The following is a 16819-nucleotide window of genomic DNA, read 5'->3' as shown; positions in this document are numbered from 1 at the left end:
CTACGTGCACTCGCAGACCACTCGCAGACCTACGTGCACTCGCAGACCTACGCGCACTCGCAGGCCACTCGCAGCCCTTCGTGCACTCGCAGGCCACTCGCAGCCCCACGTGCACTCGCAGGCCATTCGCAGCCCTACGTGCACTCGCAGGCCACTCCCAGCCCTACGTGCACTCGCAGGCCACTCGCAGCCCTACGTGCACTCGCAAAAAAATCCAAAAGGAAAAGCGCCTCTTAAGTATCAGAATTTATTTGTAATAAAAGAATCACATCAAAGCACTTACATGTAAAAATGTAGACTTCCAAGGAGAACTGTTCCCGTTGTCGCCACATCCAGGTGTAGGTTGGAATAAATGACGGCCGAGCGGGTGGCCGCGGACCTCCGCACGTACGCAGGTACACTTGAGAAAGGAGCGCGCATGCCCGTTGCGAGCTTCGCGCATGCTCAGAAACGCGTAGTGGATCCCAGACATTAGAACTGCCCGATTGACGTCACCCACCACGTGACCCTGTTGGAACGCGGAAGTGATACTCGCTCACCGCACAACAGCCGGCGTTTCCGTGCGGAGGTCCGCGGCCACCCGCTCGGCCGTCATTTATTCCAACCTACACCTGGATGTGGCGACAACGGGAACAGTTCTCCTTGGAAGTCTACATTTTTACATGTAAGTGCTTTGATGTGATTCTTTTATTACAAATAAATTCTGATACTTAAGAGGCGCTTTTCCTTTTGGATTTTTTTCATATCTTTCATGGAGAGCTGACTTCGCTCAACAGGAAGCTGCCCTGGGTATTGGATATATAGAGACCCCTATATCTATCAATTACACCGATGATTTACATCCATAGACTTTACATTGTCTTTTACAGTATTGGATCATCTTTTATTGGACATTGCTCCTATTTATTACTATCTTTTACCGGACATTGCTTCCACTGGTCTGCTTGTTCTCTTTGATTGATTATACACACACATGTGTGTTTATATGTGAATGGACTAAGCGCTGTTACATTATATTTTATTTCTACGTGCACTCGCAGGCCACTCGCAGCCCTACGTGCACTCGCACACCACTCGCAGACCTACGTGCACTTGCAGGCCTCTCGCAGATCTACGTGCACTCGCAGACCCACGTCCACTCGCAGACCTACGTGCACTCGCAGACCTACGTGCACTCGCAGGCCACTTGCAGACCTACGTGCACTTGCAGGCCACAGGCAGACCTACGTGCACTCGCAGACCTAAGTGCACTCGCAGGCCACTCGCAGACCTATGTGCACTCACAGACCTATGTGCACTCGCAGACCTATGTGCTCTCGCAGACCTATGTGCTCTCGCAGACCTATGTGCTCTCACAGACCTACGTGCTCTCGCAGACCTACGTGCTCTCGCAGACCTACGTGCTCTCGCAGACCTACGTGCTCTCGCAGACCTACGTGCTCTCGCAGACCTATGTGCACTCGCAGACCACTCGCAGACCTACAGACCTACGTGCACTCGCAGACCTACGTGCACTCGTAGACCACTCGCAGACCTACGTGCACTCGCAGACCTATGTGCACTCGCAGGCCACTCGCAGACCTTCGTGCACTCGCAGACCTACGTACATTCGCAGACCTACGTACATTCGCAGACCACTCGCAGACCTACGTGCACTCGCAGACCACTCGCAGACCTACGTGCATTCGCAGACCTACGTGCACTCGCACTGTATCCAAGGCTTTTTTAAATAGTCCAGTCTTTCTTTAGTCACGTGTGTTTGTTGAATGCAAATTATTTTGGCTTGCACCTTACTAATTTCTGTAAAAACCTGTGTTTGTTTTAATTGCGTACCCATACCTCTGACATTCTATGACAAAAAGGTATACTGATTACTCATATTACTCATATTTATTGTTTTTTGCTTTACCCTTCTTTTCACCAGGAATCCTAATTCTCATTCTTTCCCCCGTGACCTTTCCCCTTCCTACATACTCCTCCCTCCTACCCCATCCCTTCATCCAATCATCCTCATTCATCCATTTAAAATTTTTTAGGGCATTACCGACATAGTGCATTTTGCCCTTTATATAGGTAATTCGTATCGATTTCAGCCTATCTACTCCTCAACCCCCCTTATTCTTAAGAAGGAGTTTGAGGACAGGGGGAAGAAGAAGAAACTAACAAAAAAAAAAATTTAAAAATTTAAAAAAAGTCACCAAGCCCCCCTTTTGTTTGCACTCCCATATCCCTTCCTATCCATGTGAATATTCCATATGCACCTCCCCCCCTCCAACCCACTGCTATGTGTTTCCCTATATCTCCTGTGTTAGCTGTATATCGTCGCGTGCCATCCATATTACATTTTAATCCCCTTCTTGTGTTACTTCTCAACTCTTAACCCCCCTCCTCTCTCCCCCTACCCCTTATCTCCCCCTATTCATAATCTACCCCCCTCCCCCCACATCTCCCCCCTACACTCCATTCTTCAGTGTTATGTATACTTGTGTTCATACTTTTAATCTTTAATTTAATCTTTAGTGTACATACCTCCCCTTCCTCCTCCTCAATAATCGCGCCAGCAAAGGTCTAGGATGGAGCCTTGGCTTTGGTACTGCTGCCGGCACCCTCTGTGCTCTTTCCACTGCAAATGCTGTTGAGACCTCCATATCTGGAAATACATTTTTCAACCATTTTTCTATAAAGTCTCCAGGGTTAAACCCCTCCACTTTCTCCGGTAAACCGACTAGTCTTAAATTATTGCGGTGCATGCGATTCTCGAAATCGTCTGTTTTTTGTTGCCATGTAACAATCTGCTTCTCTGCTGATAATATTTTTTTAGGCATAGGGTTAACTGCATCTTCCTGTATAGATATCCTATTTTCCACTTCTGCCATCCTATCTCTCATACTCTGCATGTCATGTCTGATCAGTCCTATCTCATTTTTAATTTCATCCATTTTACCTGTCAGGACTGCATTGCTTAAGTGGATGGCCTCCATTAATTGTGAATTCATCTGTTCCAGTGTCAGCTTAGGCGGCTTCTCCCGCTTTTCTGTCTTCTCAGGCTACGGCTGGGGTGTGCTGGTCTTCTGGATCTCCAGAGCTGATGTTTCGCCTCTCTGTGTCTGTGGAGGGCTCTGTCCACCATCTTGCCTGTCGGATCGTGCAAACTCCTTAAGGCGATCCGCCGCCGTCTGCTTGTTGCTCATCTTGCCGCCAGGAGTGTCTGTTTTCCGGGTTATAGGTCTCGGTAGCAGGGACTACACAGGATCCTGACGGAGGCCCAGAAGGCTGATCTCGGAGCTCCCGCTAATCACATCCATCTGTGTCAGCGGAAGTCACGCCACCCCGTATGAATATCCACTTTAATGGCCACGTCTCTAGGTGTTCAGCAGATGGTGTACTATGCCATATTTTTTCTTCTTTATACCTTAATGGGTGCCTTCTAACTATGTATCCATATCTTGGTGCCTCTTGTTTATTTTGTCTTCAACCACTTCCCGTCCAGCCTATAGCAGAATGACTGGCAGGTGGTGGTTCTGTTATCCTGACTGGACATCATATGACTTCTTTCAGGATAACATGCCGTTGCACACATGTGGGGGCGCACAGTGCAGCGATCAGTGTTGCTATGTGTAAGTCTGACACACCGCAACTCTAATCTATGCAAAGAGCCTCTGACGGAGGCTCCTTACCACGTGATCAGCTGTGACCAATCACAGCTGATCACAGAGTGAGACAGGAAGTGCCGGTAAGTGGCTTTCTTCAGTTCACGCTGACAGGAAGAGCCAATCCGCGGCTCTTCAACACATTGATTATCAACACATTGATTATCAACACATTGATTATTCAACACATTGATTATCAGCGCAGCCCCCATGAGAGGTGCCTATCAGCTGCCAATCAGTGCCCAACAGCTGCCAGTCTGTGTCCCATCAGTAACGCCTGTCAGTGCCCATCAAAGTGCCAATCAGTGCCCATATAAAGTGAAATGATGAAATGATGCCATACTTTGCAATATATGTTTCAACTTACATTTTGATATTTTATTTCAGCTTGTCCTCAGATGGTAATGTAAATATTGGTAAGTAAACATACTAATCTTCGTTGACAGTTGTAATTCCTAGGAACAATGCTTTAACTGTCTGCTATTTTTTTATTTTTATTTTTTATTTAGCTATACTGCACTCCAGCCATGGGGGAAAACACCATTGAGGAGGAATGTCTCATGGTTGACATCATCATTGCAAACGTGGATTCAGTTCTGGCAATGGAAAAAGCCATTGGCATGTTTACACAAGCAAGCACCATTCCTGCCATGAGCACCATTGATAGAATGGAAATATAGATATGTCATATTCTCTCTCTACAATGCTTTTATTGCTGCTACCCTGTTATTCCATTCTGCTGCATTGTGTGTCTGCTTCCATGTACATTCACAGTTAAAAGCTCCATGCTTATATAGCCATAAATACAGTAAGGGCCTTTGACAAGTCAATGGGAATCCAAAAGCAGCTTGAAGCAGGTTGATGTAGTTTAGAAGGAGATGATGAAAAGTAGGTTGGACGGAGGTCAACTTATAATCAAATGTACATGTCAATGTATTCCGAAAGATCCTAGAAATGTCTTAAGCTGATGTCAAATTCAAACAGAAAGTATCTGAAAGCAAGTTGCATTTTCCTATAGATACAAGCTCAAAGCTGGCCAGCAAAGTCCAAATACTGTTACCTTATCCTATTCCCTAATAAAATGCTATTTCAGATTTGTGCATTGTAGATTTTATTTTTTGTATTAAACATTTTCTGTTGATAAAAAGTTTGCAACAGACTGTACAAAATATAAGAGCAATATATCCAAGAATGACATATATTTCTACAAATAACTTCCACTGCAGTATGCATTTGGTCCATATTTTAACCAAACTGAGGGGCACAAAACAGGGAAAATGGGACAACTAAAGAGCTAAAAGGGAATAGATGAGGAGCGAGAGAGAGAAAATGGGAGCATGAATGGAATGGGGAGGGAAGGAAAAAAAGGATTGGAAAATGGGGATATGGATATTCAATGGTTGGCAATCCCTGCACGTTTCCCGCACCGCATTACAATCTCACTGTGTTTGCGATTTACTACAGGTGTCAATACAAAGTTAACAACAAAAGGATCGCAAATCCAGTGTGGTTTGCATGAACCGAATTGCATGGTACAAAACGACCATGTAATGCAGTTGTGGTGCAGTGCCAAAAAAGGTGCCCGCACTTCTTTGGTGCAATACTGTGCAATTTGAACCCATTCAAAATTAATGGGCTCAAATCGCACCACACTGAATCGCATGTGGCTTGCAGAGGAATGCAATGCAATCTCTGTGTGATTCACATGTGGATTATAGTGTGAACTGGGGCTTAATAACTAACTCATCATCTTTATATACTCTCTCTGGAGGAGACAAAGGTCTTGCAGATAGGTCTGAGTTTCTGCCCTTGGAATAATATTAACATTTGTAAGTTTATAAAAGATCTAAACCTTTTTGCCCGGAATTTAACAATGAGAGTCATTTATGATAACAATTGGAATAAACCACATGTGGCAACCTTAGATATGGAAAAATGTAAGGATTTTACCATCAATGACTTTAACCACTTCCCGACCGCCGCACGACTATGTACGTCCTAAGTTTGAACGGGGATATCGTTGTTATGGCAGCAGCTAGCTGCCATAACCCCGGTATCCCCGTTTTCGTGCGGCGACCGGCTTTCAGATAAAAGTGGTCCCTGCGGCGGATTCGCCGCGAGATCACTTTTATCGGTGGCGGGAGAGGGGGCCCCCCCTCCCGCCGCGATCTGGTGCCCTCCGCCGCTTACCGGAGCCGTCGGTAGTGGCGGAGGCGATCGCGTCCTGTGCCGTGGTGTGTCTGGAGACGAGTGAGGCCAAGATGGCGCTCACTCGTCTCCATGACACTGCTGGGCGGAAGCGACGTCAAAACGTCACTTCCGTCCACGCCTATTAAAGGCATATTTTTTCAAATGTCATTTTTCTAAATGACTTTTTTTTTTTATTGCATTTTAGTGTAAATATGAGATCTGAGGTCTTTTTGACCCCAGATCTCATATTTAAGAGGTCCTGCCATGCTTTTTTCTATTACAAGGGATGTTTACATTCCTTGTAATAGGAATAAAAGTGACACAATTTTTTATTTTTTTTTAAACAGTATAAAAATAAATAAAATATTGTAAAATAAATAATAAAAATTAAAAAAAAAATTTTTAAAACCCCCCTGTCCCGACGAGCTCGCGCGCAGAAGCGAACGCATACGCGAGTAGCGCCCGCATATGAAAATGGTGGTCAAACCACATATGTGAGGTATCGCCGCGACCGGTAGAGCGAGAGCAATAATTCTAGCCCTCTGTAACGCAAAATATGCAACCTGTAGAATTTTTTAAACGTCACCTATGGAGATTTTTGAGGGTAAAAGTTTGACGCCATTCCACGAGCGGGCGCAATTTTCAAGCATGACATGTTGGGTATCAATTTACTTGGCGTAACATTATATTTCACAATATAAAAAAAAATTGGGATAACTTTACTGTTGTTTTATTTTTTTATTCAAAAAAGTGATTTTTTTCCAAAAAAAGTGCGCTTATAAAACCGCTGCGCAAATACGGTGCAAAAAAAAGTATTGCAATGACCGCCATTCTATTCTCTAGGGTGTTAGAAGAAAAACCATATATAATGTTTGGGGGTTCTAAGTAATTTTCTAGCAGAAAAACCTGTTTTAAACATGTAAACACCTAAAATCCAAAACGAGGCTGGTCCTTAAGTGGTTAATGCACTGAGAGATCTTATGCATCTTATGGGACTTACTGCATCTTCTGGGACCTTACTAATGCTCTAGTTTAGGCAACAAGCTTTGTGAGCTGACAACTCTTATGTCTAGGGACAACTTGGACCTTGTTGCAATTACAGAGACCTGGTTCAAGGACTCAAATGACTGGGAAACAACAATACCAGGGTATACACTATACAGGAACAACAGCGTAGGGAAGAGGGGAGGTGGAGTTGACATACATGTCAAAAATAGCATAATGCTAACATTAATTAAAAAAAACAAATGAAATACTCAAAACCCTTTGTGTGTGCGTTCCAACCAGAGAGGGATCTTCCCTTATTGGTGTAGTATACAGCAGGGCCTGGACAAGGGGAGGGTAGGAGGGGAAGCTGCCCAGAGCACTGCCGTATCATGTGAGGTTCAGGAGGCACCACAAGGAGATTGGGGGGGGATTTGTGTTGGGAGGGGGAATTGGGGGGGGGGGCGTGGCTGGAGGTAAGAATTGTTCTAGGAGGGGAAATTTGGAGATGTGTGCTAGGAGTGGTGAGATGAGGGAAGGGGATTTGTGTTGAGAAGGGAAATGGGGGAAGAGAATTTGTGCTAGGGTGGGGGATTTGGGCGGTTTGTGCTAGAAAAGTTAATGTTGTCTGTCTGATGTTGAGGTGGGAGAAAATTTGGGTTCTAGTAATCACCAATGTATTTGGTTTGATATTAAAGAAGAACTGTAAGGCCCCTTTCACACATGCCTACAGTTTGTTTCATCAGTTCAGTCACGTTTTTTCAAAGAAAAAATGGATACATTTACATCAGTTTTTCACATCAGTTCTTTACATCCACTTAACCACTTGAGCTGCACGATTCTGGATAAAATGAGAATCACAATTTTTTTGCTTAGAATAAAGATCACGATTTTCTCGCAATTCTCGCGGCGTAACATCATCTTTCACATTATACAAAAAAAATTGGGCTAACTTTACTGTTTAGTTTTTTTAATTCATGGAAGTGTATTTTTTCCCCAAAAAATTATGTTTGAAAGACCGTTGTGCAAATACCGTGTTACATAAAAAATTGCAACAACCGCCATTTTATTCTCTAGGGTCTCTGTTTAAAAAATATATAATGTTTGGGGGTTCTAAGTAATTTTCTAGCACAAAATACTGATTTTAACTAGTGTCAGAAAAAGGTTTAGTCTTTAAGTGGTTAAACTACCCTCATCTATAAACCAGTTCATTCCTTTGATCTAAGAACTGAGAGATACATTGTATCTCTTCATTATCTCTCTATGCTGAGGAATGTCTTTTTTTTTTTTTTTGACAGTTCTGGCTCTGCGCTGTTTATAGAAAAAAGAGTCGACACCTAGATTTAAATGCCCTCTCCTTGCACACACAACCCCCCCCCCCCCCCCCCCCCCCCAGCTTCAAAGCCTAAGGGAAAAAAAGCTGGCAATTACATTTAAAAGCTGACAGTGACAGTCAACGCTGCCAAGTGAGGGAGCCTGTCTTTGCAGACTGCTCCCTCACTGTATATACCGCTCTCCTGCCACAACCCAGACCACCCCTACAGTGACTGGTTGCCCCTAATAACCAATGCAAAAACGGATGAAAAACTGACAATTTTTCAGTTTACATCAGTTTTTTATCCGATCCGTTTTTTTGACAGATGAAAAATAGAGCTTTCATCTGTTCAAAAAAACGGATGTTGACGGAAGCAGATGAAAACAGATGAAAATAAATGATCATCTGTTGTCATCCATTTTTGCATTGGAATGCATTGAGAGTACAGTGTTGGCCAGCACTACAGAAAAAAAAAGATTTGGGAGGACATATTTTTAAATTATTGCAAAATGAGCAAACAGTGTGACCAGGCAATGGAAAAAGTGGATACAATTCTAGGATGCATCACTAGAGGTTTCATCAGCAGGAGGAAGGAGGTTTTGATTCCCCTATGTAGTTAGACCTTATTTAGAATACTGTGTCCAGTTCTGGAGACCTCACTTATAAAAGGATATTGATACAATAGAACGAGTCCAGAGACGGGTAACAAAAATGGTGAAAGGTCTGGGAGATAAAACATATCAAGAGCGACTTCAGGAACTTAATATGTACATTCTAGAGGAAAGAAGGGAAAGGGGAGACATTATTGAAACCTTTAAATACATCGAGAGGGTGAATAAGGTTCAGGAGGACAGTTTTTTTTCTATATGAAACCAAAATCAAAAACAAAAATCAAAATCAAGAACATCCTTTCGCGGCTCTATTTTAACCCTTTCTCGGCTGCTAGCGGGGGTAAAAGCGCATCGCTAGCGGCCAAATAGTGCCGCAAAATTGACAGTAAAGCGCCTCTAAAAATGGTGGCGCTTTGCCGCCGACGCACCCACCACCCCAGTATGAAAAGGGCCTAATGGGCCCAATTTGAACATTTTCACTTAGGGGTGTACTCATTTTGTTGCCAGCGTTTTAGACATTAATGGCTGTGTGTTGAGTAATTTTGAAGGGACAGCAAATTTACACTGTTATACAAGCTGTACACTCACTACTTTACATTGTAGCAAAGTGTCATTTCTTCAGTGTTGTCACATGAAAAGATATAATAAAATATTTACAAAAATGTGAGGGGTGTACTCACTTTTGTGAGATACTGTATAATATGTACTTTTTTGTTTTGTCTGCAGTTGTTTGGCACTGTGGTGCAGGCTGTGACTATGTCCACCCCTAGGGGCTTTTTCCCATGGGTCTGTATGGACATGCTGTCTAAATTGGTCACAGGCTGTGTGGGGAAATTGTCCATGTCCTCTTGTGGTTGGCTATGTTGTAACCAGTGAGTTTTTTAATAAATCACCCAACGGTATTTCACTACGAGAAGCCTATCCTCCCTTATTTCTTCTCTCCGGCATCACTAGCAATACCCAGTGGCGGCTGGTGCTCAAACGCAGCCACTGTGCCCATCAATTTCCACCACTGTGCCCATCAAATGCTGCCACTGTGCCGAACGCAGCCACTGTGTCCATCAAACGCAGCCACTGTGCCCGTCAAGCGCAGCCATTGTGCCCATAAAATGCTGCCACTGTGCCCATCAAACGCAGCCACTGTACCCATCAAACGCAGCCACTGTACCCATCAAACGCAGCCACTGTACCCATCAAACGCAGCCACTGTGTCCATCAAGCGCAGCCACTGTACCCATCAAACGCTGACACTGTGCCATTAAACGCAGCCACTGTGCCCATCAAATGCAGCCACTGTGCCCATCAAATGCAGCCACTGTGCCCATCAAACACAGCCACTGTGCCCATCAAATGCTGCTACTGTGCCCATCAAATGCTGCCACCGTGCCATCAAACGCAACCACTGTACCCATCAAACACTGCCACTGTACCCATCAAACGTTGCCACTGTGCCATCAAACGCTGCCACTGTGCCCATCAAATGCTCTCACTGTGCCATCAAATTCTGCCACTGTGTCCATCGAATGCAGCCACTGTGCCCATCGAATGCTGCCACTCTGCCCCCGCCCACTCGCTGTCTGTCTGGCACTTACCCTGTTTCAATGGGGCAGTAGGTGACGGTGGCGGGCGGTGTCCTCCATGTCCTCAATGTCTTCTCCCTTCCTCTCCTTCCGTCCTCTCCTATGATTGGACATCTGATAGCCATCTAATCATAGCGCCTGTCGTTTCAGCCAATCAGGTGACGGGCACCTGATTGGCGGAGAGGCGGTTTAGTGTTAGGAAAGCGAATATTCATTCACATGGCGCTCGCAGGTCACATTTTTTGATGCCTATTAGAGCCTATGGCTCTAATCAGGTGCTTTAAAACACCCCCACCACTGTAATTCAAGCACCCGAAAAGGAGCTGGGTGCCTGAATAGGGGGTGGCAGCGGCGACCGTGGATAGATTCATGTAATGCATAAATCTATCTATTGATGATAGAGGGGGTGGCTGGAGAGAGGGGGCACCCGTGCGCCCTTATGGATGCACCGCCACTAAGTGGAGGGCACTGGAGGATCTGTCTAAAGACCCCAGGAGGTCGGGTAGACCCCACAAGCTTCTATGATCTTTCCTGCCATAAGGTAGGAGGATCTATAACATTCCGTTATGTGCACGTCTTTATTGTTTATTTATTGATTTGAACAACAGCTGCCTTTTTATTTATAATGAATTATATGTTGAGACTGTAGACTGTAATCCTTAGGCTGGCCATACTTTAGATAATTTGATTTACCTAATGCTCAATTTCCCCATCAACACAGTCAGTATTGAATGGGAATCCCCCCGTGGAGTTACTGTTTTCTGCCAACTGTAGGTTTCCCCGCCATCAGAATGCAATGATCACTGCTGGTGGCTTTAGTCGCCGGCAGTGTTTGAAGGAAAAAAAACAGACAGGCTAATTGTACTGAAGGCACTTGAAAGACTGACTTCAGTACAACCAGCCTGACCATAGGCAGAGTGAAATTAGTGTGGTTCATGCAGAATTGATACATCTATTGCCGGCTTTACTCATTCACATAGGGAAGGGGCTGGTATCCGGGGGCCTCTTCCCACTGGGGCACAGTTGTGGGGAAGAGGCCCTTTTCCTTATCAACATCGAGACAAAGTGCCTTGCCAGGGAGTCCCCCCTGGCAAGGCATCCCTCCCAGGTTGTGAGAAAGTGACCTGGTATGATTAAGGAAGAAGGGGATGAGCACGGCAGTCCAGGCTACATGCTTAGATAAGGGTCTGATGTGGATTTTTAGGGGGGTGCTCATGCTTTTTTCCCATTTTATTGTGTGAGGTTCCGCTCAAAATTCATACCAGACTCCTCGAGTCTGGTATGGAGTTTGGGGGGAACCCAATGCTGAATTCCTAACGACCAGTAGAAGGTGGTTAGCAGTGGTAACAATGCCACTGTTAAATGTTTTACTTTACATTCCCTCGTATTATTTCCCCTGCTGGTTGAATGTTCTTAGCCTATAGTGTTAGGTTATTCTCTCCATTGGCGAATGTAATTTTCATACTCAAATACTTTTCTACTAGGACTGAATGTTAGGAAATGTTACATTTGCAAAGGCAACAAGGAAAAAAAAAGTGGATTTTTTTTATAAATAGACCACTTCGTATGTTTATTATACTGTGTGAATTGAGGTTTAATGCCTCATATTATTTAATAACCTTTTCCCATAACATGTCCTTATGGGACAACCCTAGCACAAATTTGTGTGGTTCCAGATACTGCATTATAGAAATGCCATGGTATTATAACTCTTACAGAATTTACTGGAAGGGAGCGATTAACTCATTCATGCAATTAAAAGAGAAACACATTACACCCTGTAGATTGCTACAACTGCACCATGGCTTGCAGGCACAGTTCAGCCACATAGATGAACCAATCTCTGAGTAGTTAATGGATACTAAACAGTGCAGTGCTTAATAATATCTAAACCTCCAAATAAAATAAATATATAATATATACAAAAATCATAAACCAGCTTCTTTTCTTCCTAGGCGGTTTCTATCTTCCACTTTAACTAGGACATTGCTCTTCCAGCTCTTTGTCCTGCTCCAGTTAATCCTAAGGAGATATCCTCCATTGTTTGAAAGCTGTCAGAGCTTTTCAGCTACATCTCTCAGACTAACTCTAAAGTATCATGAGATATGAGGGATTACACTTGACCAGCCAGTGGGTTTTGCCAAGCCTTGTGAAAACAGCAGTATGACCCAATGTTCTTCAATTTGACTGTTCCTTTGTCCCTTGATGAACTCCAGGAAAAGGATTTTATGGTAGTACAAAAATCTTGTTTTCCCTCTGAGTAGGGATGAGCTTCGTATTCAAATCGAACGCATGTTCGACTCGAACATTGAGTGTTCGGTCGTTCACCGAATTACGAACGTTATGGGCCATTCGCACCAAATTCGAGTGGCGCGTCACGGCCCATAATTCACTGCGGCATCGCAGTGCATTGCTGGCTGATGATTGGCCAAGCATGCACTATGACCCGCATGCTTGGCCAATCACAGCGTCGTGTGTACAGAGAGCCGTAATTGGCCAAAGCCAGGGAGGCTTTGGCCAATTATGGCTCAGGGGGTTTAGTACACGTCCCACACTATATAAGGCCACCTGCACGGCGGCCTTGTGTAGTGTGTTGCGGCGGAGAGAGATAGATAGACAGAGAGACAGTGCCATTTGATTTAAGTTAGATAGAGTAGGCAGGTCGAGTCAGTTAGCTGCACTTACAGTGTATCATGTATATATATACATCCCAGGTGTTGTATGTGTATATATATATATATATATATATATATATATACACACACACTGTATTCAGTTTAGCTAGATCTGTTCCTGTTATTCTCTGCCTAATATACTGACAGGCAGGCAGGTGTTTTTACAATATTTCCAGTTAGTGTACTGTGTACCCTGCACAGTTGCATCCACAGTATAACTACCTGATGCCAGGTGCTTGTGTGCTTCTTCTGATCCTATTAATAGCACAGGCAGGCTCTTGAAGTATTTACAGTTAGTGTACTGTGTAACCCTGCACAGTTGCACCTACAGTATAGCTACCTGAAGCCAGGTGCTTGTGTGCTTCTTCTGATCCTATTAATAGCACAGGCAGGCTCTTGAAGTATTTACAGTTAGTGTACTGTGTAACCCTGCACAGTTGCACCTACAGAATAGCTACCTGAAGCCAAGTGCTTGTGTGCTTCTTCTGATCCTATTAATAGCACAGGCAGGCTCTTGAAGTATTTCCCTCATTCAACCCTGCTACTATTACTGAGGTTGCTAAACTTTTATCTAACACTCATCTAACCACCTGCCCCCTGGATCCTGTTCCCTCACAAATGCTACGCTCACCCTTTGACTCGATTCTACACTCTCTAACTCACATTTTCAACCTCTCCCTCTCTTGTGGCATCTTCCCAAACTCTCTAAAACGTGCACTAGTCACCCCCATACTTAAAAAGCCCTCACTGGACCCCACCAATCTCAACAACTTACGTCCCATCTCCTTACTCTCCTTCTCCTCCAAACTTCTTGAAAGACTGGTCTACAACTGACTAAGCGACCATCTGACCATGAATAAACTTCTTGATCCCCTTCAGTCTGGTTTTCGCCCTCAACACTCCACGGAAACTGCTCTCCTTAAACTCTCAAATTACTTACTAATGGCTAAAACCAGTGGACACTATTCTGTACTACTTCTCCTGGATCTCTCTGCTGCCTTTGACACAGTGGACCACCCCCTCCTCCTCAAAAAAAACTCCACTCCTTTGGTCTCCGTGACTGTACTCTTCGTTGGTTCTCATCCTACCTATCACACCGCTCCTTCGGTGTCACTTACAACTCTACTTCCTCCTCTCCTCTTCCTTTCTCCGTTGGGGTCCCCAAAGGTTCTGTTCTTGGACCTCTCCTTTTCTCAATCTACACCACCTCCTTGGGTCAGTTGATTGCCTCCCACGGCTTTAAATATCATCTCTACGCTGATGACACCCAAATCTATCTCTCCACCCCCCAGCTCTCTCCATATGTCTCCTCACACATTACCAACTTACTAGCAGACATATCAGCCTGGATGTCACATCACTTCCTCAAACTCAACCTATCCAAAACCGAGCTCATGATATTTCCTCCCTCAGGTGCCACTTCCCCTGATTTCCCTGTCAATATCAACGGCTCAACTATCAACCCATCTTCCCACACCAAGGTCCTAGGTGTAATTCTGGACTCTGAACTAACCTTTCGACCCCACATTCTATCACTATCCAAAACTTGCCGCCTCAATCTCCGCTACATCTCCAAGATATGCCCCTTCCTAACCAATGTCACCACAAACCTTTAATCCACTCCCTGGTCATCTCCCGCCTCGACTACTGCAACTCCCTCCTCATTGGTTTACCTCTAAATAGGCTATCCCCACTTCAGTCCATCATGAACGCTGCTGCCAGGCTCATCCACCTCACAAACCGCTCAGCGTCTGCTACACCCCTCTGCCAATCCCTCCATTGGTTGCCACTCAGTCACCGAATTAAATTCAAGATACTAACTATAACTTACAAAGCCATCCACAACCTGGCCCCCAGCTACATCTCTAACCTAGTCACAAAATACCAACCTAATCGTTCTCTTCGCTCCTCCCAAGACCTCCTGCTCTCAAACTCCCTTGTCACCTCATCCCATGCTCACCTTCAGGACTTCTCCAGAGCCTCCCCCATCCTCTGGAATGCTCTACCCCAATCCGTCCGATTTTCTCCTACTTTATCCACTTTCAGACGATCCCTGAAAACTCATCTCTTCAGAGAAGCCTATCTGGCCCCCACCTAACAACTGTACATTTATCTTCTCAATCAGCACATCACCCACAGTTATTACCTCTTGTATCTCTTGACCTTCCCTCTTAGATTGTAAGCTCTAAGGAGCAGGGCCCTCTGATTCCTACTGTATTAAAGTGTATTGTATTTGTACTGTCTACCCTCAAGTTGTAAAGCGCTACATAAACTGTTGGCGCTATATAAATCCTGTATAATAATAATAATAATATTTCCAGTTAGTGTACTGTGTACCCTGCACAGTTGCACCTACAGTATAGCTACCTGAAGCCAGGTGCTTGTGTGCTTCTTCTGATCCTATCAATAGCACAGGCAGGCTCTTGAAGTATTTACAGTTAGTGTACTGTGTAACCCTGCACAGTTGCACCTACAGTATAGCTACCTGAAGCCAAGTGCTTGTGTGCTTCTTCTGATCCTATTAATAGCGCAGGCAGGCTCTTGAAGTATTTCCAGTTAGTGTACTGTGTACCCTGCACAGTTGCACCTACAGTATAGCTACCTGAAGACAAGTGCAGGTGTTCTCATACTAATAATACTACAGGCAGGCAGTTGGTTCTGCTAGCTGTAGTATAATCGGTATATATATATATACATCCCAGTTTTGTGCAGCTACATCTCACTGCAGGCCATTAGTATGTCTGGAAGGCCATCAAGGAGAGGCAGACAGTCACAAGCCAATAAAAGGAGGGCAAGCAGGCTCTGTGTCAAGAGGCAACAGTGCTGGTCGTGGACACGGTGCATCCTCATCAGCACATGGCCGTGGGACACGCTTGGCCTTTTTTTCAGCAGCTGGCTGTGTTGAGCCGCAACATGCGGAAGACTTGGTCGAGTGGATGACCAAGTCATCCTCATCCTCCTCATCCTCTCTCACCCAGCCTCAGGGTACTTTGTCTGGCAAAGCAGCTGCCAACGCGGCCTCCTCCCTCGGCTCAATGGCATCAGTCACTTCTTCCCTAGCCCCACCATGTCCTCCTGAGAAGTCCCTCGAACTGTTTGACCACAGTGTTGGGTACATGCTCCAGGAGGATGCCCAGCGTTTTGAAGGCTCTGATAATAGTACTCAGCTAGAGGAAGGCAGTAACGTTAGCCCAGACAGAGGGGGTGCCTAAGATGGACAGCAATCTGGCAGTTATGTTCCCCCTCCTGCAGCATACTGCCAGGTTTGCTCCAGTGATGAGGAGGGAGGGGATGATGAGGTCACTGACTCCACATGGGTGCCTGATAGGAGGAGGAGGATGCCCTCGATGCCCTCACCAACGAGGCAGGATGCCCTCCAGGGGTCAGCTTAAGGGCAGCACACTGACTGCATCACACCGCAGAGCTCCGCATATGCAGGGCACTGCTGTCTCTGCGTGTTATTCCAAAAGTTGTTTGGTGTGGGCCTTTTTAGAGACGAGTGTATCAGATTGCACCGCTGCTATTTGCAACATATGTCTCAAGCGTATCTTGTGTGGCCATAACATCTCTCGCTTGGGCACCACATGCTTGACCAGGCATATGTTGACCTGCCATGCAGTTCATTGGCAAGCGTACCTAAAAGACCCACACATAGGAACAAAGAGGACCTCTCCTTGCTCCTCATCAGCTGGGATCTCCAAGCCCACTATACCTTCAGTCCTCTCTGAGACCTGCACTGAGAGGAATGAAGGTGTAGAATTAGGTGTGTCACAGCCAAGTACTTGCGAGCAATCTACTATCGGTACACCGACGT

The 16819-nt window shown here is 45.1% G+C and overlaps 1 protein-coding gene across 10 annotated transcripts in view; it reads left to right on the top strand.

The window, feature by feature from the left end:
- The window catches only part of LOC141127250 (keratin, type II cytoskeletal cochleal-like), a 478789-nt gene that overhangs the window by 225233 nt on the left and 236737 nt on the right, over positions 1–16819 (top strand). Inside the window, exons 8-9 of one of the 10 annotated variants that reach the window (XM_073613530.1) lie at positions 4038–4066; positions 4160–4742. The exons of the other annotated variants lie outside the window; for them this stretch is intronic. Coding sequence (XP_073469631.1) covers positions 4038–4066; positions 4160–4197 — 67 coding nt within the window. The 3' untranslated portion in view covers positions 4198–4742. Of the gene's footprint in view, positions 1–4037; positions 4067–4159; positions 4743–16819 lie in introns of those variants that run through there. 10 annotated transcript variants of the gene reach the window in all.

The sequence above is a fragment of the Aquarana catesbeiana genome, linkage group LG02 (assembly GCF_042186555.1).
Source record: "Aquarana catesbeiana isolate 2022-GZ linkage group LG02, ASM4218655v1, whole genome shotgun sequence".
Taxonomy (NCBI): Eukaryota; Metazoa; Chordata; class Amphibia; order Anura; family Ranidae; genus Aquarana; species Aquarana catesbeiana.
This window is presented reverse-complemented; position numbering and strand designations above follow the sequence as displayed.